Source organism: Xenopus laevis, chromosome 8L, assembly GCF_017654675.1.
Source record: "Xenopus laevis strain J_2021 chromosome 8L, Xenopus_laevis_v10.1, whole genome shotgun sequence".
In the NCBI taxonomy this organism is placed as follows: domain Eukaryota; kingdom Metazoa; phylum Chordata; class Amphibia; order Anura; family Pipidae; genus Xenopus; species Xenopus laevis.
The window spans coordinates 9020752-9047433 of NC_054385.1; the positions used below are offsets into that span (position 1 = coordinate 9020752).

Here is a 26682-nt window from a genome sequence, read left to right on the forward strand (position 1 = left end):
ACCCTCATACTGTACTGTCTAAGGGAATCAATATGGCACCTCCCTCCTCCCATATGTATAAATACAAATATACAGAGAAGGAATGTTCTGGGCACACAATAAGCTATACCCTCATACTGTACTGTCTAAGGGAATCAATATGGCACCACCTCCTCCCATATATAAATAAATACAAATATACAGAGAAGGAATGTTCTAACCAAATGATTGGGAATTGATAGAATTACCTTTCCAGTGGCACCATGAGACACATACTCTGCTGCTTCTTTCTTGGCAATTTCCACTTGCTTCTTGGCAATACAGGGACGTGCCAGTGAGGTGCCCAGTAAGTAACGATCCTCATAGATAGCATTGGCCTGTACCGCCGGCCAGATATATTCTTCCACAAACTGCTGTCGGATGTCTTCTATATAAACCTGCATGCAGAGGAAAACCTCAGTTTAGTGAACTGTGCAAAATGAAGTATTATGTCTCAGGAATAGATGTTTCTATAACTGTGACCACAGAATGTTCTGTTATACAGATAGCTAGAATCTCAGCTGCCATAAAGCAGGGCAGGACTGCTGCTTACAATGAGGATCAGACAGGATCTGTGCAGCCACTGGGACAGAATGCTCTGTTATACAGATAGCTAGAATCTCAGCTGCCATAAAGCAGGACAGGACTGCTGCTTACAATGGGGATCAGACAGGATCTGTGCAGCCACTGGGACAGAATGCTCTGTTATACAGATAGCTAGAATCTCAGCTGCCATAAAGCAGGGCAGGACTGCTGCTTACAATGGGGATCAGATAGGATCTGTGCAGCCACTGGGACAGAATGCTCTGTTATACAGATAGCTAGAATCTCAGCTGCCATAAAGCAGGACAGGACTGCTGCTTACAATGGGGATCAGATAGGATCTGTGCAGCCACTGGGACAGAATGCTCTGTTATACAGATAGCTAGAATCTCAGCTGCCATAAAGCAGGGCAGGACTGCTGCTTACAATGGAGATCAGATAGGATCTGTGCAGCCACTGGGACAGAATGCTCTGTTATACAGATAGCTAGAATCTCAGCTGCCATAAAGCAGGACAGGACTGCTGCTTACAATGGGGATCAGATAGGATCTGTGCAGCCACTGGGACAGAATGCTCTGTTATACAGATAGCTAGAATCTCAGCTGCCATAAAGCAGGACAGGACTGCTGCTTACAATGGGGATCAGATAGGATCTGTGCAGCCACTGGGACAGAATGTTCTGTTATACAGATAGCTAGAATCTCAGCTGCCATAAAGCAGGACAGGACTGCTGCTTACAATGGGGATCAGATAAGATCTGTGCAGCCACTGGGACAGAATGTTCTGTTATACAGATAGCTAGAATCTCAGCTGCCATAAAGCAGGGCAGGACTGCCATACCTCCCAACTGTCCCTTTTTCGGAGGGACAGTCCCTCTTTTGACAGCTCAACCCGCAGTCCCTCATTTGTACTGGAAAGTCCCTCTTTTCTCTGCACTGAACAGCCAGAAAAAGAAACAAAGTTTCTCACTTAATTGGCTTTTAGCAGAGAGCCCAGAACAGCTAACAGGTGCAAATAAGATACTTTGTAACAATGTTGAGACACAAAAACACAGTTTAGATAAGGAGAAATATTTTCAAACTTTCATAACCTGCCAAATTTTGTAAAACAAACATGGTAATTAGGGGGTGTGGCCACAGAAAGGGGTGTGGTCAAAAAATTGCTGCGCGACGTGCGGGAAAAAAAATGTTGTCCCTCTTTTTACTTCCAAAATGTTGGGAGGTATGGGACTGCTGCTACAGCTTACAGTGGTTCCCAAAGATGAGACAAAACTCCTCATGTACCATTAGTGTTTGTGATCAGTAAATGTAATGGAGAGGGAGGTTAACCTGTTTCTTCATACAACTTCGTTATTACCTTCTTTGCGCCAAGATTCACAGCTTTTTTCCGGGCCTCCTCGAAATCTTCATTCTGCCCAATATTTGCCTGGTAACAAATCAGAGATTTTGTGTCAGACATAAAAGGAAAGGGGGACGTGACTAGTATTATATATGTAATGGATTTATATTGCTTTGTGCTTATAATGAGCTGCCTGTAAGCTAAAGAGTTAAAGGGGGTTGTTCATCTTTGAGTTAACTGTTAGTAGGATGTAGAGAGGGATATTCTGAGACCATTTGCAATTGGTTTTCATTTTTTATTATTTGTGGGGTTTTTTTGAGTTATTTCGTTATTTCAGCAGCTCTTCAGTTTGCAATACTGGAGTTGCTAGCCGTACAGAGCATTTGTTATTTTAGATGGGGTCAGTGACCCCCTTTTGAAAACTGGAAAGAGTCAGGAGACAGAAAATAATTAAAAAATCTATAAAAAAAAGAAAAAAATCAGATCAGTTGAAAAGTTGCTTACAATTAGGCATTCATTAAAGGTGAACCTTTAACTAATCAACATATCCCCCTTTCTCAGGGTAATCCCAACTCCTGAATATATCCCTGAATGTCCCAAAACTCCCAATTTATTAACATGTCCCCAGCTACATTCCCAGCCCTCACTGATTATTCTCTCCATATTAATGTAGAACCAATGAGAATCCCAGGGTAACTTCACCCCAATGTGCTTTCTACTAATTCTTCCTAATAACACTTAAAGGAACAGTAACATCAAAAAATAAAAATATATTAATTAATTAAAGTACATTAATTAAGTAATTAAAATAGAATGTACTGTTTTCCTGCACTAGTGAAACTAGTGTTTTTGCTTCAGAAACACTACTATTGTTCATATAACCAAGCTGCAACTGTGGTGGCAGCCATTGTAGGCTCAGGTTACATAGCAGATAACAGATGCACTATGTAGAATCCCATTGTATTGTACTGCAGAGCTTATCTGTTATCTGCTAAGTATCCTGTGCCTTTTTCTCCTTTTTCAGCATGAATGGCTGCCCCCATGGCTAAACGGCAGCTTGTTTATATAAACTATAGTAGTACTTATCTGTTATCTACTGTGTATCCTGTGCTTGAATGGCTGCCCCCATGGCTACACAGCAGCTTGTTTATATAAACTATAGTAGTACTTATCTGTTATCTACTGTGTATCCTGTGCTTGAATGGCTGCCCCCATGGCTGCACAACAGCTTGTTTATATAAACTATAGTAGTACTTATCTGTTATCTACTGTGTATCCTGTGCTTGAATGGCTGCCCCCATGGCTGCACAACAGCTTGTTTATATAAACTATAGTAGTCTTTCTAAAGCAAACACATAACTTTTACCAATGTGGAGCAACAGTACATTATATTTCATTACTTCAAAATGATTTTCTTTCTTTGTGTTACATACTGTTCCAACTGCAATTTTCTTGTCAATAAAAAATGTCTTAGAATAATAGGTCAATCAGTCAATGCTACAAGCTTATTGAAAGGCAATTTTCCCCTTTATTATTTCTCCCCAAAATGCCTGAAGGGATCAGCATGTGGTTTTTATTCACTTCTGTGCTCAACTGAATGTAGGGGTATGTTATAGAGAGTAGCAAGGGGGTATAATATGGAGAGGGAGGTGAGGAAGAGGAATTAGGGGCAGAAGGAGGCCCAAGAGGGACAAATCAGAATAGGAATAAGGAGGGCAAATAAAGGGTAAATATGGGGTGTAAGCGTTATGTTTTAATTGGGTGTTTGCAGCTGTAGCAGCGCTGATTTTTGGGAAGGTTCAGAGGAAACGAGTCTGTGCTCATTAAGATAAGGGCACTGTAATTACTGGTCCCGCTTTGTGTTTTCCACCCTGTTGGCTAAAGGAAGTGACAGGCGGGTCACTAGTTGGCTCTGGTATTAACAATTGTGACTCTGGAAAAGCTCCATAATAGAGCTGTGCTACTGCCAGGATTCCTGCTGATATGGCACTTGTTATAATGGTTCAGCTTTACAGTAACTTTGTGTATGTTATAGAATAGCTCATTCTAAGCAGCTTTTCAATTGGCCTTCATTTTTTCTTTTTTTATAGTTTTTAAATTATTTTGCTTCTTTTTCTGACTCTTTCCAGCTTTCAAATGGGGGTCACTGACCCCATCTAAAAAAAACAAACAAATGCTCTGTAAGGGCAGGGGCACACAGGCAGATTCGGGGAGATTTAGTCGCCTAGAGACTAATCGGCTCTTCTGCGGGGCGACAATCTCCCCAAACTGCCTTCCGCCTGCTAAAATGAAAAAAATCGTCTGCGCCAGTGCACTCGCGGCACTTCGATTTCCAAACTCGCCTGAAGTTTCCTCGTGAGGCAACTTCGGGCGAGTTTGGAAATCGAAGCGCCGCGAGTGCCATTGCACTGGTGTTTTCTCATTATAGCAGGCGGAAGGCAGTTTGGGGAGATTGCCTGTGTGCCCCTGCCCTTAGGCTACTAATGTATTGTTATTGCTACTTTTTATTACTCATCTTTCTATTCAGACCTCTCCATTTCCCCATCTCACCAGGTAAGCGATGACATCAAAGCCCTGTTCCTTCAGCCATACGAGAATGCAGGACGTGTCCAGCCCCCCACTGTATGCAAGGACCACTGTACCTTTACTTTGGGACATGTTATCTGTACGGACACAAAGAAATATATCATTATTATAGTCTCTTGATTGTACTGTATAAGGATCGCTAGAATCTCAGCTGCCATAAAGCAGGACAGGACTGCTGCTTACAGTGGGGATCAGATAGGATCTGTGCAGCCACTGGGACAGAATGCTCTATTATACAGATAGCTAGAATCTCAGCTGCCATAAAGCAGGACAGGACTGCTGCTTACAATGGGGATCAGATAGGATCTGTGCAGCCACTGGGACAGAATGTTCTGTTATACAGATAGCTAGAATCTCAGCTGCCATAAAGCAGGACAGGACTGCTGCTTACAATGGGGATCAGATAGGATCTGTGCAGCCACTGGGACAGAATGTTCTGTTATACAGATAGCTAGAATCTCAGCTGCCATAAAGCAGGACAGGACTGGTTGCTTACAATGGGGATCAGATAGGATCTGTGCAGCCACTGGGACAGAATGCTCTGTTATACAGATAGCTAGAATCTCAGCTGCCATAAAGCAGGACAGGACTGCTGCTTACAATGGGGATCAGATAGGATCTGTGCAGCCACTGGGACAGAATGTTCTGTTACACAGATAGCTAGAATCTCAGCTGCCATAAAGCAGGACAGGACTGCTGCTTACAATGGGGATCAGATAGGATCTGTGCAGCCACTGGGACAGAATGTTCTGTTATACAGATAGCTAGAATCTCAGCTGCCATAAAGCAGGACAGGACTGCTGCTTACAATGGGGATCAGATAGGATCTGTGCAGCCACTGGGACAGAATGCTCTGTTATACAGATAGTTAGAATCTCAGCTGCTATAAAGCAGGACAGGACTGCTGCTTACAATGGGGATCAGATAGGATCTGTGCAGCCACTGGGACAGAATGTTCTGTTATACAGATAGCTAGAATCTCAGCTGCCATAAAGCAGGACAGGACTGCTGCTTACAATGGGGATCAGATAGGATCTGTGCAGCCACTGGGACAGAATGCTCTGTTATACAGATAGCTAGAATCTCAGCTGCCATAAAGCAGGACAGGACTGCTGCTTACAGGGAGGAATCCGATCAGCTCATGCATATGACAGATAGGGGTTAATATTACTGACCGAGTAACAATGTGACAGCAGCGGATCAATGGGTTGTGCAGGCAGTTTCTTGTATTAAGGAAAGAGCTGTGGAAATAAGAGAGAGATGAGAAAATGAATCCTCCTGTTACCCCCGATGGATTCCTTAACCAAATTCCCAATATCTCTTCTATTCTTTTGAAAAGATGGCTCATGACTCTCTGTGGCACAAAAGGGTGATTCACCTTTAAGTTACCTTTAAGTATGTTAAAGAATGGCTAATTCTAAGTAACTTTTCAATTGGTCTTAGTTTTTTCTTTTTTTATGATTTGCCTTCTTTTTCTGACTCTTTCCCAATCTTTCAAATGGGGGTCACTGACCCCATCCAAAAATCAAATTCTCTGTATGGCTATAAATGAATTGTTATTGCTACTGTTTATAACTCGTCTTCCTATTCAGGCCTCTCCTGTTCATCTCTTATTTAAACCAATGTGTGGTTGCTAGGGTAATACGGACCCTAGCAACCAGATGGCTGAACCTGCAAACTGGAGAGCTGCTGAATAAAAAGGTAAGTAATCCCAAAATCACGACTAATAAAAAATGAAAACCCAACTGCAAATTGTTGAATTGAAGTTGATTCTTTTTATAAGTGATGTTTCCTTTCCAAGACACCAGCCCTTTCTGAGAAGCCAAGGCAGGGGAATCATATTATATTATATGATACAGAAATGTAATATGAGAAAGAAGGGGAGAGACCGGATACCTGTTGCCTCATGTTGGTTTCCTGGAATTACTTCCTCTTATGAAATATATGAAGTTCCCTGAACCTTTATGGCAGGCATTCTGCCCTTCTTGTTTCTCCTGTCTTACTTTACTCAATACCCTACAATTAGAGCCTCTAATTGTAGGGTATTGAGTAAAGTAAGACAAGAGAAAGAGCAATTAAAGACGTTTATTCTCTCTCTCTCCACTTCCATATTATAACAAGGAGAACCAGTCAGATAACTTGGGCTCTAATGCAAACTCATTTGAGGAGCCCCCCTAAACTTTGGGGAATAAGACATTTTACTTATGTAAGTGCTTATCGGTTCCCCAGCAGCCGCAGGGTCTGCCTACTCTACAGTTATAATAAAAGCAAATCAGACTGCTCTCTGTAAAAGCAAGGAGCTGATAGGGGTACAGAGACAGGGGCCAAATCCTTGTTGTGATTGTCGTGTCCCTGCCTGGAGCTCGGGGGCAAGATGCACAATACAAGGGGAGCGGGAATTGCCGACAGTCGGAATAATAGTCTAAAGTACATTCCTACAGTCACTTCTGATTAGAGATGTCCTGGATTTGGGGTCACGGGGCATCAAACTTTGTTCCACCCTGAGTAGTTTTATATTTGTATGAGATGTGCCGGGGCAACAACCCCTCCCTACTGACTGATATGCCTGGGCCAAACATCTGTTCAGAACACTGATATTTGTATTTATACATATGGGAGGAGGGAGGTGCCATATTGATTCCCTTAGACTGTACAGTATGAGGGTATAGCTTATTGTGTGCCCAGAACATTCCTTCTCTGTATATTTGTATTTATACATATGGGAGGAGGGAGGTGCCATATTGATTCCCTTAGACAGTACAGTATGAGGGTATAGCTTATTGTGTGCCCAGAACATTCCTTCTCTGTATATTTGTATTTATACATATGGGAGGAGGAGGTGCCATATTGTTTCCCTTAGACAGTACAGTATGAGGGTATAGCTTATTGTGTGCCCAGAACATTCCTTCTCTGTATATTTGTATTTATACATATGGGAGGAGGGAGGTGCCATATTGATTCCCTTAGACAGTACAGTATGAGGGTATAGCTTATTGTGTGCCCAGAACATTCCTTCTCTGTATATTTGTATTTATACATATGGGAGGAGGGAGGTGCCATATTGATTCCCTTAGACAGTACAGTATGAGGGTATAGCTTATTGTGTGCCCAGAACATTCCTTCTCTGTATATTTGTATTTATACATATGGGAGGAGGAGGTGCCATATTGTTTCCCTTAGACAGTACAGTATGAGGGTATAGCTTATTGTGTGCCCAGAACATTCCTTCTCTGTATATTTGTATTTATACATATGGGAGGAGGAGGTGCCATATTGTTTCCCTTAGACAGTACAGTATGAGGGTATAGCTTATTGTGTGCCCAGAACATTCCTTCTCTGTATATTTGTATTTATACATATGGGAGGAGGGAGGTGCCATATTGATTCCCTTAGACAGTACAGTATGAGGGTATAGCTTATTGTGTGCCCAGAACATTCCTTCTCTGTATATTTGTATTTATACATATGGGAGGAGGAGGTGCCATATTGTTTCCCTTAGACAGTACAGTATGAGGGTATAGCTTATTGTGTGCCCAGAACATTCCTTCTCTGTATATTTGTATTTATACATATGGGAGGAGGGAGGTGCCATATTGATTCCCTTAGACAGTACAGTATGAGGGTATAGCTTATTGTGTGCCCAGAACATTCCTTCTCTGTATATTTGTATTTATACATATGGGAGGAGGGAGGTGCCATATTGATTCCCTTAGACAGTACAGTATGAGGGTATAGCTTATTGTGTGCCCAGAACATTCCTTCTCTGTATATTTGTATTTATACATATGGGAGGAGGAGGTGCCATATTGTTTCCCTTAGACAGTACAGTATGAGGGTATAGCTTATTGTGTGCCCAGAACATTCCTTCTCTGTATATTTGTATTTATACATATGGGAGGAGGGAGGTGCCATATTGATTCCCTTAGACAGTACAGTATGAGGGTATAGCTTATTGTGTGCCCAGAACATTCCTTCTCTGTATATTTGTATTTATACATATGGGAGGAGGTGCCATATTGATTCCCTTAGACAGTACAGTATGAGGGTATAGCTTATTGTGTGCCCAGAATATTCCTTCTCTGTATAACTGTATGGAAATCTAATCATAGAAGGTACTGTACTCAGCACAACTGATCTCAGCACACCTTTAAGTTAACTTTTAGTATGTTATATAATGGCTCATTCTAAACAACTTTTCAATTGGTCTCCATTTTTCTTTTTTTCTTTTTTATATAGTTTTGAATTATTTACATTTTTCAGACTCTTTCCACCTTTCAAACGCTCTGTAAGGCTACCCCTTTATTAAAATTGCTGCTTTTTATTGCTCCCCTTTCTATTCAGGCCTCGCCTATTCATATTCCAGTCTCTTATTCAAATCAACGCATGGTTGCTAGGGGAATTCAGACCCTAGCAACCAGATGGCTGAAACTGCAAACTGCTGAATAAAAAGCTAAATAACTCAAAAACTACAAATAATAAAAATTGAAAACTAATTGCAAACTGTCTCAGAATATCACTCTCCGCATCATACTAACTGTTAACTCAAAGTTGAACAAACCCTTTAAAATTATGTCTCTGCTTTGTCTGATTCCGATCAGCACTTCACTGAGTTGCACATTAACACTTACCTCCTTTCTCACAATCTTAGCTCCCTGTGCCTATTGTTTCTACCAACCACAAACTCTTGCCTCTCAGCTGCTGGTTTTATAACTCCTTTAAACATCAACGGGCAACCACAACCAGAGAGAGAGGAAAAAAAAGGTTGCAGTAGACAAGGCAGGTTTGGATGAGGGCCCGAGATCTCTCAATACCTATCTAACAGGGTGTAACTATAAAGAAAGCAGACCCTGTGGCTGCAGGGTGGCCCAGGAGTTATAGGGGCCCCATGAGGACCTAATTCATATACAATTTCAATAAATAAAGGTAAAACAGGTCAATCTCTAGACATTTGGGGGCCTGAAAATTAATTTGCTGTGGGGCCCAGAAATATCTAGTTCTTCCGCTGTAGAACTAGTCTCAAGAGGTGCAAAGGGCAAACAATCCTTAGGCAATTTAAATGAGCTGTGACCTTTGTCTCCTTTTCCAGATTATAGGCTCATGGAAAGAAACATCTATTAGACCCTGGTCTGTCTGTCTGTCTCTCTCAGTAGTTTATGCCTTATATGGGTTGTTCACCTTTGAATTAACTTTTAGTATGATGTAGAGAGTGATATTCTGACATATTCATTTTTTTTAATTTGCGTATTTTGAATTATTTAGCTTCAGCAGCTATTTGGTTGCTAGGGTCCAATTTAAACCTAGCAACCAGGCAATGATTTCAAAGAGAGACAGGCGTAGGAATAAAGACGAGTAATAGAACAACAGTGATACAATGGTAGCCACACAAAGAGCAACGGGTGCATTTGAAAGTCGGAAAGTCATGAGAGGAAAGCAAATAATTCAACTTAAAAAAATAAATGAATGGAAACTTGCGAAGAATAAGGTGAACCACCCAAATGTGTGTGAGTGACAAATTCCTTGCACTCTGATTACATCTTAAGGGCTGATTTCATCAGCAGCTCAGCCTTATTCTTCAGTGGTGCATACTTTTCTACTGTAGTGCTGCAAATCATTATGGCAGCTCCCAGTCGATATGTATCAATACAATTATACATAAAATGGGTATATGGTAATAACGGCTATATCCCAGCACTACTTCAGCCTGTCTCACCTTAATGATATATATAGTTTCCTGGAAACCTATAACCCTATATGCCCTTTAACCCCAGCACTGACACCTACAAAGTAAATTTATGTGTTTTGTCTGTTCTGTATAAAGGATTCCCAGCCATCAGCTCTGTGTTGTAGACATGGAGAAGAGGAAAAAAATCACAGACAGACGCATAAGAGAGAGAGAGGGGGGGAGAGACAGAGAGACAGAGAGAGAGAGAGACAGAGAGACAGAGAGAGAGAGAGAGAGAGAGAGAGAGAGAGAGAGAGACAGAGACAGAGAGAGACAGAGAGAGACAGAGGGAGAGAGAGACAGAGACAGAGAGAGAGAGAGAGAGACAGAGAGAGACAGAGGGAGAGAGAGAGAGAGAGAGGGAGAGGGAGACAGAGAGAGACAGAGAGAGACAGAGACAGAGAGAGAGAGAGAGAGGGAGAGGGAGAGAGAGACAGAGACAGAGAGAGAGAGAGAGAGAGAGACAGAGAGAGACAGAGAGAGAGAGAGAGAGAGAGAGAGAGAGAGAGACAGAGAGAGACAGAGGGAGAGAGAGAGAGAGAGAGGGAGAGGGAGAGGGAGACAGAGAGAGAGACAGAGAGAGAGAGAGAGAGAGAGTGAGAGAGAGAGAGAGAGAGAGAGAGAGAGAGAGAGAGAGAGAGAGAGAGAGAGAATGGAGTCAGAAGGACAAGGTTGGAGCAGACAGAGAGGGGGAGAATGTAAGGATGATGGACTGGGGAGAAGCAGCAGGTATCAGATATATATATATATAAATATATAAGAGTATACAGGCTCATACTCACAGTTCTTGCAGGTCTCTTGTGCTGCCCCAGTCGCTTCCCAGCTCCCTTACATAGCAACCACAGGCAGGGGAGGGAAGGGGGTGTGTTGCTGACATCATTGGGTGCTCCCCTAACCCTCTCCCTGTAACACACACACACACCCCTCTCCCTGTATGTACACACACACACACACACTGGTAGGCTGCAATGGGGGGACTCCAAGTTGCCTCTTGTTTCATTCAATATTAAATAAAGAACAAGGTCACCTTAAAATTAAAGGGGAACTACACCTACCAACAGCAAGGAAAATGTCATTCTAAGCGTCCTCCCAATATCCATGGAATCCTCACGCTCGCTGGGTTTATAGTTAAGGGTAATGGTCATTGCAATCGAAAAGCAGTGATGGTTTTATCCCCTTGATTTCAGCTGCCAGAACCAGCAGTGCACAAAATATAATCCGCTGGGCAGACACTGCTTTCAATGACATTGACACATAGGAACAAGGAATAAAAAAAAAAAGGGATATTGGGAACGGCTGTTTGGGAGGAATTCCCTATTACCAGGTAGAATGTTGCAGATGTAATTATCAGGTAGGCAACCGAGTGAGAAAATAATGACATTTTATTTCCCCTATGGCTACTTTATTCAGATCAGGAGTCGCTGGTGTGTGTGGCCTCAGCCCAGTGATTGTAGGAAGAAGCCTGGTTAGAATTTGCATAGAACCACAAATTAGCAACACTGACTTTTCCCTGTGATCTGGGGGCGGAATAAGCAAAGCGCAGCAGTCATGTCACACCCAGGGTTTATTATAGGTAAATCAGCTGTTACTCCTGCTGCAAAATGGATTTCCCCACAGTCACCCCATATCCCCTTACTGTGCTGCCTGTACTTCCTCCTCCTCCCCTCTCATTGTTTTCTTTCTATACAAACTGATATGTATCTATATCTATATATATTTATACATTTCTGCACAGTCATTGTTGTGTCTACATCCACGTGGAGCGTGAATTGTTTTTTCTCTGGGTGCAAACGGAATGATTGGCCATATATAGGGGTAATACACCGTAATAATCTCTGGGAAGGGAGTGTGACTATGGGATAGCAGGTATAGTAGGGAGAGATGGTGCCTATAGTAACAGTGGATAATAGTCTCTGGGAAGGGAGTGTGACTGTGGGATAGCAGGTATAGTAGGGAAAGATGGTGTCTATAGTAACAGTGGGATAATAGTCTCTGGGAAGGGAGTGTGACTGTGGGATAGCAGGTATAGTAGAGAGAGATGGTGTCTATAGTAACAGTGGGGTAATAGTCTCTGGGAAGGGAGTGTGACTGTGGGATAGCAGGTATAGTAGGGAGAGATGGTGTCTATAGTAACAGTGGGATAATAGTCTCTGGGAAGGAAGTGTGACTGTGGGATAGCAGGTATAGTAGGGAGAGATGGTGTCTATAGTAACAGTGGGATAATAGTCTCTGGGAAGGGAGTGTGACTGTGGGATAGCAGGTATAGTAGGGAGAGATGTGTCTATAGTAACAGTGGATAATAGTCTCTGGGAAGGGAGTGTGACTGTGGGATAGCAGGTATAGTAGGGAGAGATGGTGTCTATAGTAACAGTGGATAATAGTCTCTGGGAAGGGAGTGTGACTGTGGGATAGCAGGTATAGTAGGGAGAGATGGTGTCTATAGTAACAGTGGATAATAGTCTCTGGGAAGGGAGTGTGACTGTGGGATAGCAGGTATAGTAGGGAGAGATGGTGCCTATAGTAACAGTGGATAATAGTCTCTGGGAAGGGAGTGTGACTGTGGTATAGCAGGTATAGTAGGGAGAGATGGTGCCTATAGTAACAGTGGATAATAGTCTCTGGGAAGGGAGTGTGACTGTGGGATAGCAGGTATAGTAGGGAGAGATGGTGCCTATAGTAACAGTGGATAATAGTCTCTGGGAAGGGAGTGTGACTGTGGGATAGTAGGTATAGTAGGGAGAGATGGTGCCTATAGTAACAGTGGATAATAGTCTCTGGGAAGGGAGTGTGACTGTGGGATAGCAGGTATAGTAGGGAGAGATGGTGTCTATAGTAACAGTGGATAATAGTCTCTGGGAAGGGAGTGTGACTGTGGATAATAGTCTCTGGGAAGGGAGTGTGACTGTGGGATAGCAGGTATAGTAGGGAGAGATGGTGCCTATAGTAACAGTGGATAATAGTCTCTGGGAAGGGAGTGTGACTGTGGTATAGCAGGTATAGTAGGGAGAGATGGTGCCTATAGTAACAGTGGATAATAGTCTCTGGGAAGGGAGTGTGACTGTGGGATAGCAGGTATAGTAGGGAGAGATGGTGCCTATAGTAACAGTGGATAATAGTCTCTGGGAAGGGAGTGTGACTGTGGGATAGTAGGTATAGTAGGGAGAGATGGTGCCTATAGTAACAGTGGATAATAGTCTCTGGGAAGGGAGTGTGACTGTGGGATAGCAGGTATAGTAGGGAGAGATGGTGTCTATAGTAACAGTGGATAATAGTCTCTGGGAAGGGAGTGTGACTGTGGGATAGCAGGTATAGTAGGGAGAGATGGTGCCTATAGTAACAGTGGATAATAGTCTCTGGGAAGGGAGTGTGACTGTGGGAGATGGTGCCTATAGTAACAGTGGATAATAGTCTCTGGGAAGGGAGTGTGACTGTAGCAGGTATAGTAGGGAGAGATGGTGCCTATAGTAACAGTGGATAATAGTCTCTGGGAAGGGAGTGTGACTGTGGGATAGTAGGTATAGTAGGGAGAGATGGTGCCTATAGTAACAGTGGATAATAGTCTCTGGGAAGGGAGTGTGACTGTGGGATAGCAGGTATAGTAGGGAGAGATGGTGTCTATAGTAACAGTGGATAATAGTCTATAGTAGGGAGAGATGGTGTCTATAGTAACAGTGGATAATAGTCTCTGGGAAGGGAGTGTGACTGTAGGGAGATCTCTCCCTACTATACCTGCTAGAGGTATAGTAGGGAGAGATGGTGCCTATAGTAACAGTGGATAATAGTCTCTGGGAAGGGAGTGTGACTGTGGGATAGCAGGTATAGTAGGGAGAGATGGTGTCTATAGTAACAGTGGATAATAGTCTCTGGGAAGGGAGTGTGACTGTGGGATAGCAGGTATAGTAGGGAGAGATGGTGCCTATAGTAACAGTGGATAATAGTCTCTGGGAAGGGAGTGTGACTGTGGGATAGCAGGTATAGTAGGGAGAGATGGTGCCTATAGTAACAGTGGATAATAGTCTCTGGGAAGGGAGTGTGACTGTGGGATAGCAGGTATAGTAGGGAGAGATGGTGCCTATAGTAACAGTGGGATAATAGTCTCTGGGAAGGGAGTGTGACTGTGGTATAGCAGGTATAGTAGGGAGAGATGGTGCCTATAGTAACAGTGGATAATAGTCTCTGGGAAGGGAGTGTGACTGTGGGATAGCAGGTATAGTAGGGAGAGATGGTGCCTATAGTAACAGTGGATAATAGTCTCTGGGAAGGGAGTGTGACTGTGGGATAGTAGGTATAGTAGGGAGAGATGGTGTCTATAGTAACAGTGGATAATAGTCTCTGGGAAGGGAGTGTGACTGTGGGATAGCAGGTATAGTAGGGAGAGATGGTGCCTATAGTAACAGTGGATAATAGTCTCTGGGAAGGGAGTGTGACTGTGGGATAGCAGGTATAGTAGGGAGAGATGGTGCCTATAGTAACAGTGGGATAATAGTCTCTGGGAAGGGAGTGTGACTGTGGGATAGCAGGTATAGTAGGGAGAGATGGTGTCTATAGTAAAAGTGGGATAATAGTCTCTGGGAAGGGAGTGTGGCTGTGGGATAGCAGGGATAGTAGGGAGAGATGGTGCCTATAGTACCAATGGGGATAATAGTCTCTGGGAAGGGAGTGTGACTGTGGGATAGCAGGTATAGTAGGGAGAGATGGTGCCTATAGTAACAGTGGGATAATAGTCTCTGGGAAGGGAGTGTGACTGTGGGATAGCAGGTATAGTAGGGAGAGATGGTGTCTATAGTAACAGTGGATAATAGTCTCTGGGAAGGGAGTGTGACTGTGGGATAGCAGGTATAGTAGGGAGAGATGGTGTCTATAGTAGTGTAGCTGGGCCACAGCTGGAGGAGTAAAAGTTTTAGCTCTTGGACACAAGAGATTTGTGGGGTGTGTAAGGTTCAGGCTTTCGGGCACAGACAAGAGAAGACACAATGCTGAGGGTGCTGGGTGGGGGGAGTGAGAGAGAGAGAGAGAGAGAGAGAGAGAATACCAGGGCTCAGCTGATACTCGGTGTAAGAACAGATCAATAAGAGGTGCATGACTGTCTCTCAGTGAGTTTTGTAACAAGAACAAAATTGGGAAATTAGCAGGTGACTTTCAGAATCAGGTGCTTCTGTGCCAGCACTGTCCTTCAGTCCCCAATCATAGGTTGTAGCTAAAGGGGCGGCAGCGATGCTATTGGTGTGTAAGTCCCATTGAGTAAGAGACTTGTCCTGGGTTCAGTACTCACATAATAACTAAGTAATGAATAATGGTATTAAAGGTTTACCTGTCACCTCCCAAAGGCCTAGCAATACTTTATGGTCCTGAACTATAACTCTCCAACCTGCAGGCACCAGTTGCACCCGCTAGTATGCCAGTATCTGGGACATTACCTGTATAGATCAAATGAACCTGCTCACATATCTAATAAACAATACAAAGAGGGCTTTATTTGAAGAAAAATAAATAAGAGAATAAAATACAACGTCATTTCAAACGGAGAGAACTACATACATTCTGTATTTACTTTAAACTGAAACACCTCTCCCCAAAACACATGCAAGTCTACAGTGGTGGCGCGGTCATGTGACATTCCCCGGCGCGGATTCCTGTATTATGAGTTGGTTTTCCGACTACTGGGCTTAAAGGGGTTGTACACCTTTAATTCATTTTTAGTATGATGTAGAGACAATTTGGAATTGGTTCTCATTTTTTATTCTCTATGGTTTTTGAATTGTGCAGCTCTCCAGTTTGGAATTTCAGCAGCTATCTGGTTGCTAGGATCCAAAGGACCCTAGCAACCAGGCAGTGATTGAATGAGAGACTGGGATATGAATAGGAGAGGAACTGAATATAAAGATGAGTAATAAAAAAGTAACAATACAATTGTAGCCTCACAGAGCTATAGCTGGCTGCCAGGGTCAGCGACCCCGATTGGAAAACTGGAAAGGCAAATAATTAAAAAACATAAAAAATACATAACGAAGACCAGTTGAAAAGTATAGGCAATTCTATAACATGCCAAAAGTTATCTTAAAGGTGTATTACCCCTTTAGAGATCAAAAGATCAGTACTTGGTTGGTCCAATAGATCTCAGCTGCAATGAGTTAAGGTCGCCGATATAAGCCGGCACCTTATTGGGGAACATACGGGGCCCTCCCCAATTGTTATCTGGCTGAAAGTTGGGCAATTGTCGATTGGACAGGGTTAAAAAAAATCCCATCGGATCAACCGGTTCATTGATGTGGTCCTCGATCCGACCGCGCGTATGTTATTCGTTGTGATCCAATTGTTGGGCCCTAGGGCCCACGATCGGATCGGCCCGATATCACCCACTTCAAGGTGGGCACATCAGGGAGAGATTTGCTCATATGCAAAGGCGTCCCCCTCAGCTAACAGCCGTCTAAGGGTGATGGGAGCTGTAGTTGAGGGTTCGGATCATTTTAATACCTATTCTATAGCAGCAATATGGTTTAAAACCCACAGTGGGTGATTATTTATAAACGCTGGGCACATGTTCAACCAATCAGATGCTGGCTTTTATTGCTTTACTTACAACTTTTTTTAAAGAAAAAAGAAGCTAATCGCTGATTGGTAACTATGTGTGCAAATTTGCCCAGTGTTTCTAAATACGCCCCACTACGGAGACATTGACGGACACGGGATGAGTTTAGGGAACCTGGGGTCTATTTCATATGGTCAGTGTGTATCAGCCAATGGGGATACTCGTAGCACCACAAGGGATGGAATGGGAACTGGATTTGGGACACAAAGTCCCACTATTCAAGCTGTTTGTGTTACATTCGTGTGTTTGCTGCTCTCATTACATTGCCCAGAGTGAAGGTCACTTGCCATCTGTTTGCCCAAAGGGTGTCACATGAGAGTCCGAGCGGGTCACGCAGGTAATAACAACTTGCAACACCTCTGGAGCAATACCAAGCCGGTCCCACTGCCAGATATTCGGCCTTCGTAATCATCATCATTGCTCCATCACACATTCAAACACCACCCCCACCCCCTCTCGCCAAACATTCCCATAATACATTTAATTGTTGTCTTGTGTCTCTTTTCTTTCCATAGCCAGGGAGAAGCCCTGAAAAGCCCCTTTCCCTGGGCCAATAACAATCACGATGGTCCTTCAGCCCATCAGAACTTCAGTCCAAACTTGTAGCACCCGGATGCACTGCGCAGCGACAGTAAGTCATCTGGGTAAGTGAGTAACCCCCCACATATATTATAACTGAGAAGTCCCTGATTTTGCACCCGAGTTTATGGCATTCCAGTTTATATCCCATTGTCCCCACCCTGGTTCAGTAGGGAAAGGGGGACACAGAGATATATATGATGAACACGCTCTGATATCGCACCCCCTGCTGTTCATTGTGGGTAACTGCTTGTACCTTCATTCGGTACACCCCAGAGGTGTCCAGGGGGCGCAGGGTGAAGATGATGCCGTGCCCACCCTCATCACGAATAGCAAAGGGGCTGCCAGAGTCCTGTTCCAGAGCAGTAAAGAGCGTTTGGTTCTGGAGGACCCCCCCTTCTGAGAAAGCGGTGAGACGGATAACGTCGTTACTCCCGGGAATGCCATAGGGGAGCGTCAGGAGCTTGTATTGCAGGCTGTAGGGGCCCCCCGAGCTGCAGTCGTGTAGGCATCGTCGGAAGCAGGTCCTGTAGGTGAGAACAGATTAGAAGTTAAGTTAAGGTACAGTAAGGCATGGCACCTGTTATATCAAAATGCTCTGGAACTGAGGTTTTCCTGATAAGGGATCTTTCCATAATTTCAATCTTCATACTTTAAATCTATTAGAAAATCCTTTAAGCATTAAAGAAGAAGGAAAGCTACTGAAGCAGTTTATTGCCAATACATTAGCCACATTAGTGCAAGCTATAACAGTATATTTATTCTGCAGAATGCTGTACCACAAGCTCTCTGTTTGTTTAGGATAGCAGTTGCCATATTAGTTTGGTGTGACATCACTTCCTGTCTGATTCTCTCCCTGCTCACTCATAGCTCTGGGCTCAGATAACAGCAGAGAAGAGGGAGAGAGGAGTAAACCCTCCAGCCCTAACCCTGGAGGTTTAAAACAGGATCAAGTAAAAGCTACTGTTTTATTATTACCGGAAAAAACTATTTTTTATTATTTAAATAAAATTAGGGATGCACCGAATCCATTTGGATCAATATCATCAATATCAAACCGAATCTGAATCTTAATTTGCAGATGCAAATAAAAACTGCAATTGCAAATTAGGGGCGGGAAAGGAAAAAGTGGGAAAAAAATAGTTTACTTCCTTGACTTGTGATGAACAGTCATGTCATTTCCCTTCCCGTCTCTAATTTGCATTTGCAAATAAGGATTTGGATTCGGTTTGGCCAGGCACCAGGATTAGGCTGAATCGGAATCCTGCTGGAAAAGGCCGAATCCCGAACTGAATCCTGGATTTGGTGCATCCCTAAATAAAAGGGAGTCTATGGGAGACCGCCATTTACGTAATTTAGAGCTTTCTGTATATCGGATCCCATACCTGTACTGGTAAGGGTATTGTGATACATAAAGGGTCATGGGGCTCATTTGCCAGGAGTAGAGGTGCTGGAGGGGTGCAAAATAGTGCTTTTTAAGGGCCATGCACTACCTATGGCAGGATCAGGGCGCACTCTGTACCTTGAAGCAAAGTCAGAATCAGATATATGGTGCAGAGGGGGTCAAGTATAAAATCCAGGGCTTGCTTGCACCCATGTTCTGTATTGGTAAACAGGCATCGTTTTTAGCACTCCATTATACAAGTGCAGAGAGTGGCACCCGTGGGTGCTGGAATGCAACTCCCATGTGCAGAGTACAAAGCCTACTTAATGTTTCTATATGTGCAATGATATCCGTTTAATCCAATCGCAAAGGGACCCCATGGACCAATAGAAAATCACCCAGGGGTCGCTCTGCATGGGGTGTGTAATGTTACTAATACAAATAGTCAATTAGGGACTATAAATAGACTGAATTTCAAGGCAAATTCCCAGGCTGGGTTATGGAAGGAAGTAATCGGTTTAAACCTTCTTGTCCAGCCTGATCAATCATTAAGGTTAAATAGGAAATCCCATAATGCTTTTCTGTTAAATAATGCAAGTGTAGAACCTTTCCCTATATCTCTAAAACAGACCCAATCCTTGATCACTCTGCATTTAACTGGCTGCCTAACACCTTCATTTGCTCATTTCCAGCATTCCGAGGATCTAATTGCTTTAGGTGTCCAGAATTTGCTTGTTTTACCCCCAGGGTGGGAGGAGGAATGTGCTGCCTGGCACTAACCCTTATTGGCAGCTGCCACAGCTAGTTACCCCCCGCCTGACCGATCTTGTGTTATTCAAGAATAATTTGTATAAAGGGAATCCCACCGACTGTCTTTGTGATTGTGGTTGTACAAAGAATACACAGGGTCCCAAAAACAATCATGTCTGTATTTTTAATCACCCCAAATATCCCCCCTGAAGCTTTGAGATTTCCAGGTTTGGAATCCACCAGGGTCAGTATAGAGATCCATAAACTCAGGAGTTCAGATATAAAAGATTTTGGGATTCACATATGAGCACCAAGGCAAGTGAAAGCATAGGGGTTATGGGGTTTCCCACTCGGCAGCTTCCAGGCAACTGCTTGGTCTGCACAAAATCATTTGAAGCTATCTGTAGTGCAAGAACGGGCCAGTAATATATCTATATTTTGATAGTTTGCTGTCATTTCACCCCTTCTCTGCCCACACGCTGCGCTCGTGCCTTACCCTGGAGTTGGACCCCGGATGTAAGAGGTAGGACATGGGGTATCCAGGCACTGGTGGCCACCTCTGGTGTTGAAGCACATCTGGTTCATCCCACAGGTTATTCTGTGCTCTGTGCACTCGTCTATGTCTGGGGATAACGAAACACACAGGTAAGGACAGGGCTGACATCAGAAATCATGGTGCCCCATACTGCTTCGCTAGAGCCCCAGATGTTGGCCTTGACCTGCCTGGACCTTCTGGGCAGTGGCGTCTGCAATCTAAGTAGAGTGGAGCCCTAATGGAAAAAAAAACCCAACCACCACCCCCTGCAAGTCCTGCCCACTTGGGGGTCTGTAAATGAGATCTTCATATCCCTCAAGGCAGGGGTCCCCAACCTTTTTTAATCGCGAGCCACATTTAAATGTAAAAAGAGTTGGAGAGCAACACAAGCATGACAAAGTCAAAGGAGATGTCAAATAATGGCTGTGATTGCTTGTTTGGTAGCCCCTATATGGACTGGTAGCCTACAGGAGGCTCTGTTTGGCAGTACACCTGATTTTTATGCAACCAAAACGTGCCTTCAAGCCAGGGAGCAACATCCAAGGGATTGGTGAGCAAGATGTGGCTCGCGAGCTACTGGTTGGGGACCACTGCATCAAGGGAACCCTTCTGCCTTGGGGAACATAACTGGACAACCTCCTAAAAAAGCTCCCCTTATAAGGGTCCAGCTTACTGTGTGTCATGGAGCCTATAAAGCTAGGGAGGTAGGGCAAAGGAAGCTATTAGCCATAGCATTGGTACATACCCTGACAGTTCCTGTTGTTGGGGAGCAGTCTGTAGCCAGCAGGACAGATACACTTGTAGCTGCCCTCTGTATTCCTGCATTCATGTTGGCAGGGATTCCGCTGGACACACTCGTCTATATCTGAAAGAGAGAAGCAAAGTCACCAACAGAGTAAGGAGGACAATGGGCAGGAATGCAACAGACAGGGGACAAAGACATGCACAGGTCTTACTCAATAGACCAGGGGTCCCCAACCCCTTTCCACCCTTGAGCAACATTCAGATGTAAAAAGAGTTGGGGAGGGGAGCAACACAAGCATGACAAATGTTCCTGGTAAGTACCAAGTAAGGGTTGTGATTGACTATTAGGTAGCCCCTATCTGGACTGGCAGCCTACAGGAGCCTCTGTTTGGTAGGGCACCTGTTTTTTATGCAACCAAAACTTGTCTCCATGAGCACCTGCTCATTTAATATCTCTACTTTCGTACGATTGCCGTCAGGGGCAGAACATCGTCTGATCTGTTCTTTTACTGCTTTATTTGATCTGAATGGCTAGTGGCAGGTCGGGAGATGGCACTGAACTGATTGTTCGTCCGATATGAAGGTATATCTGCATGTGACCAGCTTTAGACTTTGGCAATAGAGAGAGAGCGGTTCCCTAACAATCACTGGCCATATTGTTCCTCTTGATCAGCTCTTAGTTGAAATCTTTGTTTATTTTCTACTTGACATTTAAACATGTCTAAGGGTTTAGGTGGGGCAACTGTTTTTTGCCCTCTACTGCCCTCTCTTCAACGTTTAGGTGGCCTTACACTTAGTTATCCATGTGGATGGCCAAATAGCAATGTTCTGGAGGTCCTCTGAAGACCAGCTCATCCTTACCTGTGCATACTCCATTCCTCCGAATAAACCCTGGGGGACAACGAATGCTGCTTTGCCCCATCTGGTTGCCATTTTGGCTAAAGGATAGCCAGGTATACACATTATTTCCATGTATCCGCCCATTAGTTATGGAACCATCATACTGAGCGCCCACTTGCCCAAGTGCTGAAGTGTTGTTGAGCCTCTCCAGCCCAGCACATGATCTTCCATCACCCAGGAGTTGCTTCCCTGGTGGGCACAGGCATTTGTAGCTTCCTGCAATGTTCTGGCACTCAAAGGCACAGGGTTTGGGCACTTGCAGGCACTCGTTAATATCTGCGGGTGCAGAATAGGCAGATAGTGTAGTCGCAGTAAGATATTACCCAACATATCAGGCTCTTTATTAGTAACTCTCAATAAAAGCTCAAGCGTCACAGGGCAAGACAATGTATGCCCACAACAGCCAATTTGCAATCCCCTGGAACAGCAGGCAGGTCTACCAAAGCCCTCACCACCCCTTGTGTCCATAGACCTAAGTTGAACGTAGTGAAGTCTCAGTAAAAATATAAAGGCATGGCCCTGAATAAAACAGGTTTATCTTGCCTTCATTTATTCCCAAGGAGTCCATACAAACCTAGACAAGGTCTTCCAGCACCCTGAGATCTGTAACCCCGAGGGCAGGTGCAGCGATATCCGCCTGCTGTGTTCTCACAGATCTGATTGTATCGGCACCTATGGGAGCCATCTCGGCACTCATCAATATCTAGAGAGAAGAAGGCGATTTAGTGAACAAATGGGTTCCTAAAATTTATTTTCTCTATTTTAATAGGTTTATCAAGACAAAGTTTCCACTCACCACTACAGATTCCAGACTCTGAGCGTGTGGAACCAGGGGGGCAGTTTTCCACGCACTGGTAACTCCCTAGTGTGTTCTTGCACTGCTGCTGGGGTTGGCACACTCCTCTCAGGCACTCATTGATATCTGCGAGGCAAGATTCACCCAATTATCAATAGAATCAATACATAATACAGACAGATTAATTAATGAGATTGGTCACTTACCCACACAGAGAGTTCCTCTAAGTTGGTAGCCAGGGTCACATGCACATCTGTAGGAGCCAATTGTATTGAGACATCTCTGCTGGCACGGAGAGGACTGGGCACACTCATCAACGTCTAATGGACAAAGAGAGAGAGAAAATGATTGGATAAACTGTAATTGGAACCACGTTCAGAACCATAAAGGTCCTACGGAGGGGCCCCATCCCATCTTATTTCATTGCTGGATAGAGGTTATATCTTATTGCAACACTGACTGCATGAGTACCACCATGCAGCCAATCACCAAGATGGTGAGATGTCAAGTAGATATAGGCTTCTTCTACTAGTGATTGGTTGGTGGTGTGTTGTGGATGCCTTACACTGCAGTAGGAGACTGACCAGTATATGTCATAGGTCTTCTTGTGTGACCACAGAGAGCCAGACCTTCTGCCCAAAATTTCTTCAGTCTGGCTTCTATATATGCCTCTGAAGACTGTCAATCCAATGACTTTAAGGTAGGGGTGGGCAAAAGGCAGATTGGGATCTACCAGTAGACCTCCAGTTAATGATCAGTAGATCTCAAGACACTGTCAACAAACAGCTTGTCTAAATCCCCCTCCTGATTCATTCTTTTCATTCAGATATTTATTATGTTAAGGTCACATAAGAAAAAGTTGTTTGTTAAATATTGCTATATATACATTTTTCCATAAATCAATTTTTAAATCACAGAATGCTAACAATGCTTTTATAGATGTAGATCATCATGGGACAGCATTACAAAAAGTAGATCTCAGATTAGTAAAGTATGGCCACTCCTGCTTTAAGGGGATGTTGGGATTTGTACATGTCAGTACATCTGATACATTGTTCTTACCCTCACAGGCTGTCCCCTCTGCATTCGGTCGGAACCCAGGGCCACAGCGCAGGAGGCATTGGTATGACCCGGCCGTGTTGATACATTGCTGTCCTGCTTCGCAGTGGTGCGTTCCCAAGAAACACTCATCAACGTCTGGAAAGAGAGATGGAACCAGTGAGCGGCATATCATATCTAGACATAACTGGGACAAACCAGTTTTACCTTCAAACCATGTATAAGTATTGTTTGAGTAAAGATTTAATACGTAGGATACCGATGGTGTAACTAGTGGATTTAAAGGCCTATATTTGCACTGCCCTCTACCCTACACAGAGATCTTTGTGCTGAAGGCCTTCCAGGAACCTGGTGGGCTTCCCATCTCAAGCTTCTCTGGTGGCCCAGTGCATTTGCATCCCTTATTTCCCAGTAGTTACACCGCTGTTAAGCACCAACCATCCCTCTATCCCCACCTACTGCTGGGTCTGCATTTGCTACTGTTTCACCCTTACAATTACAATAAATGGAAACCTCTGTAAAAGGACCTAGTAAGTCTCATGTGCTCATTGCCATCAGCAGAGCCCTCGTTATAGAAGCAAAATCTCACCTCTGCAGCTTCTGCCATCTGGTGCCAATGTGTAACCCACCGTGCAGGAACAGACAAAGCTGCCAATGGTGTTGTGGCAGGTGTGTGAGCAGGAATTGCGCAGGTCACACTCGTCCTCATCTAAGGGCAGAGATGTTGTTAAACTGGGTCAGTGCCCACAGCAGGTTTGGAAAGCCAATGTTTCATTAGTTTGAGCCCTTTGGCATAACTGATCCAGAGATAAAATCAAAGCCACACCTGATTATGTTTCCTGAGATCAGAACATCAAGTAACCACACCCTCGCCCTGAACTTCCCCAAATTCTCACCTGTACAGTACGATTCTGCCGACTGTGCAAAGCCAAGAGGACAGGCGCCTCCGTTCAGGCCTAGGGTATAAAAACAAACATAATTACTATAGATTAAGCAGGTGTCAGGGACGTCAGATGTTATTTGGAAGCTCTGAACCATTGTTTTCTAATACGAGAATTTTTATATAATCTCTTACATGGGTGCGGCTTGTTCTCCAGCTTTATAATTAAAGGTAGAGCTGTGCAGAAAGTTGCAATGATGAGAATGATCCAAAGCATTCCAAAAAAATTCAATGTTGCCATTGGTCATTGACCAATTCGACTACCTGGGTTTGAGCTCCCTCGAAAAACATATATTGGTGGAAGCAACCAATCAGATATCTGCTTGCAGGTTTCGGATGTGGTTTCATGTCTATAGGCATGAGCTGTATGGCATGGAATTGAGGTATCATACATGGCATTGCCCTATACTTTGTGAAGATACTGTGCTTTTCTGCAGAGAGAAGTATAAGGGAGAAGAGATGGAAGAAGCCTTTACCTTCACGCAAAGAGGTCGTCAACTGGAACTGCAGCTCCTCTAGCCCAGGAAGATAGGTTGATCTAACAGAGCCCACGTGGACCCGCTGGGTGGGTTTGCGCTGCCGACCCAAGTTGTGGTTGTATTCCACAGTGTGATTGCAACGGAGGGAAAGGAAGCTGCCACTTTTAGAAAAGGTAGGGGAACCCCAGGCGTGAATCTGCCCAGGCCCTGTCTGCACATACGTCTCAGTATATTCCTGTAGAGGCAACATAAGATAAAAAGAACTCTTGTACTTCATTGTGGATTCACAGGCCAAAGGGGGTTGTATAGCTACCATGCCCTTTTCCCCTTTGGAGTCTGTGTTCTCCAATCAAGGCAAAGGCATATAAAAAAAAAAGGTTTTCTACCCATTAATACATAGCCAGGGTATATTTTCCCTATACTCAGAGCACAAAACATACCTGCGGAATGAGATCAGAAGAAGCCAGAGCAACCGGTACAAAGCCATTGATAACGATATCCAACCATAATGTGCCTTCTGTGTCCAGCCCTCGAGCAATGTGAGTGACACGCAGGAGCTCACCTAAGGAACAGCACGGATAACCTTACTGTATGATATGGTCCTACAGCTCATTCCAGCTGAGATCAACTTAAATGATGCAAACTTAAATTACACAATGTCCAATAGTTTCACCCGTGAAATGATCACTGGATATTACAAAAGTCTGCCTGTATATAGACATTTCTTGATCATATGGGACCACTGGTCCAAACTACTTCCCATGTCCCATATGGAGAAGGTCATGTACTGAGGCTCCGATTAGCCAAATCCCTTGATCATTTTGCTACATGCCCCCCATCACTAAATTGTTCATAACAGAAGGCCAAGCAAGGTGAAATGTCTGTTATGTACAATAGTAGACAAACCAGAAATGCACTGCAATAAATCTGCTCACCTGTAGCAAACTCCAGCTGGGTCTCCTTCCGGAAAACTCCTTTGGTCAGGGAAAATCCATTAACGGTGTCATCATGAGCAAATGCTGCAGACCAGTACAAGGGTGCAATCACAGAGACTAGGACCCTTATAAGATGACCTGCCAAAAAATGGATGAATTAAGTAGGGAAAATCATAAAACCAAAGGACTATAAAAGTCTATTTTTGCCTTTGGTTTGAACACTTCCATATCCATCTACGCAAGGGTCACCACCTCACCCCCTATAGTATTAAACCATAAAAGAACATATACTGAAAACTAGGCTTGGAACCAAGGTCCCTATCAGCCTTTACTTTTGAGGAGAATCTGACGCATGCGATTGGCCCTCCGATGATGGAATTTTCTCAGCAGAAGACTTCTGTGTAATTGTGTCATCCAGAGAGGGCTCAGAGGGTTTAAACAAGAGGTTTGAATATGAGATTGTCTTTTACTTACCCACAGAAGGTGGAATGTTCTCAATGCTACTGGTGATTGTGGTGAGGCCGGTCAAGGGGTTTTCAGTCAAATTGGCACTGAGAGCAGAGATTCCAAAGTCCTGGTCATTGATAATACCAATGACACTGGCACGTACTCTAGAAGGACCAACTGCAACACAGACAGTAAAGAGAAAGATGAAGGTCCATTAGCCAACATGTCTAACATACAAGTAGACCTTATCCTTAATAGTAGCTTCTAAGAAGACTATATTTCTGTGTGACTGTATGTGTTCTATTGACTTTGCGTAGGAGGGAACTATTCAATGGCAA

General features: G+C 43.9%; 2 protein-coding genes across 3 annotated transcripts in view; both read right to left on the reverse strand.

The window, feature by feature from the left end:
• The window catches only part of ass1.S (argininosuccinate synthase 1 S homeolog), a 54048-nt gene extending 43050 nt beyond the window's left edge, over positions 1-10998 (reverse strand). Inside the window, 5 exon segments of the mRNA NM_001087326.1 lie at positions 228-416; positions 1918-1986; positions 4450-4562; positions 5661-5726; positions 10990-10998. Of these exon segments, the coding sequence (NP_001080795.1) occupies positions 228-416; positions 1918-1986; positions 4450-4557 (366 nt within the window). The 5' untranslated portion in view covers positions 4558-4562; positions 5661-5726; positions 10990-10998.
• A 4663-nt stretch (positions 10999-15661) lies between these two features.
• Positions 15662-26682, reverse strand: part of LOC108704702 (hemicentin-2) — a 79541-nt gene continuing 68520 nt past the window's right edge. Inside the window, exons 77-90 of one of the 2 annotated variants that reach the window (XM_041572460.1) lie at positions 26372-26521; positions 25898-26035; positions 25403-25524; positions 24960-25197; positions 24440-24499; positions 24133-24252; positions 23547-23681; positions 22691-22804; positions 22485-22610; positions 22263-22391; positions 21650-21964; positions 20790-20909; positions 20006-20132; positions 15662-17902 (exon numbers count right to left, since the gene is read on the reverse strand). In XM_041572460.1, coding sequence (XP_041428394.1) covers positions 17542-17902; positions 20006-20132; positions 20790-20909; positions 21650-21964; positions 22263-22391; positions 22485-22610; positions 22691-22804; positions 23547-23681; positions 24133-24252; positions 24440-24499; positions 24960-25197; positions 25403-25524; positions 25898-26035; positions 26372-26521 — 2255 coding nt within the window. In that variant the 3' untranslated portion in view covers positions 15662-17541. The remainder of the gene's footprint in view (positions 17903-20005; positions 20133-20789; positions 20910-21649; positions 21965-22262; positions 22392-22484; positions 22611-22690; positions 22805-23546; positions 23682-24132; positions 24253-24439; positions 24500-24959; positions 25198-25402; positions 25525-25897; positions 26036-26371; positions 26522-26682) is intronic. The other variant, XM_041572462.1, reaches the window with a different exon arrangement.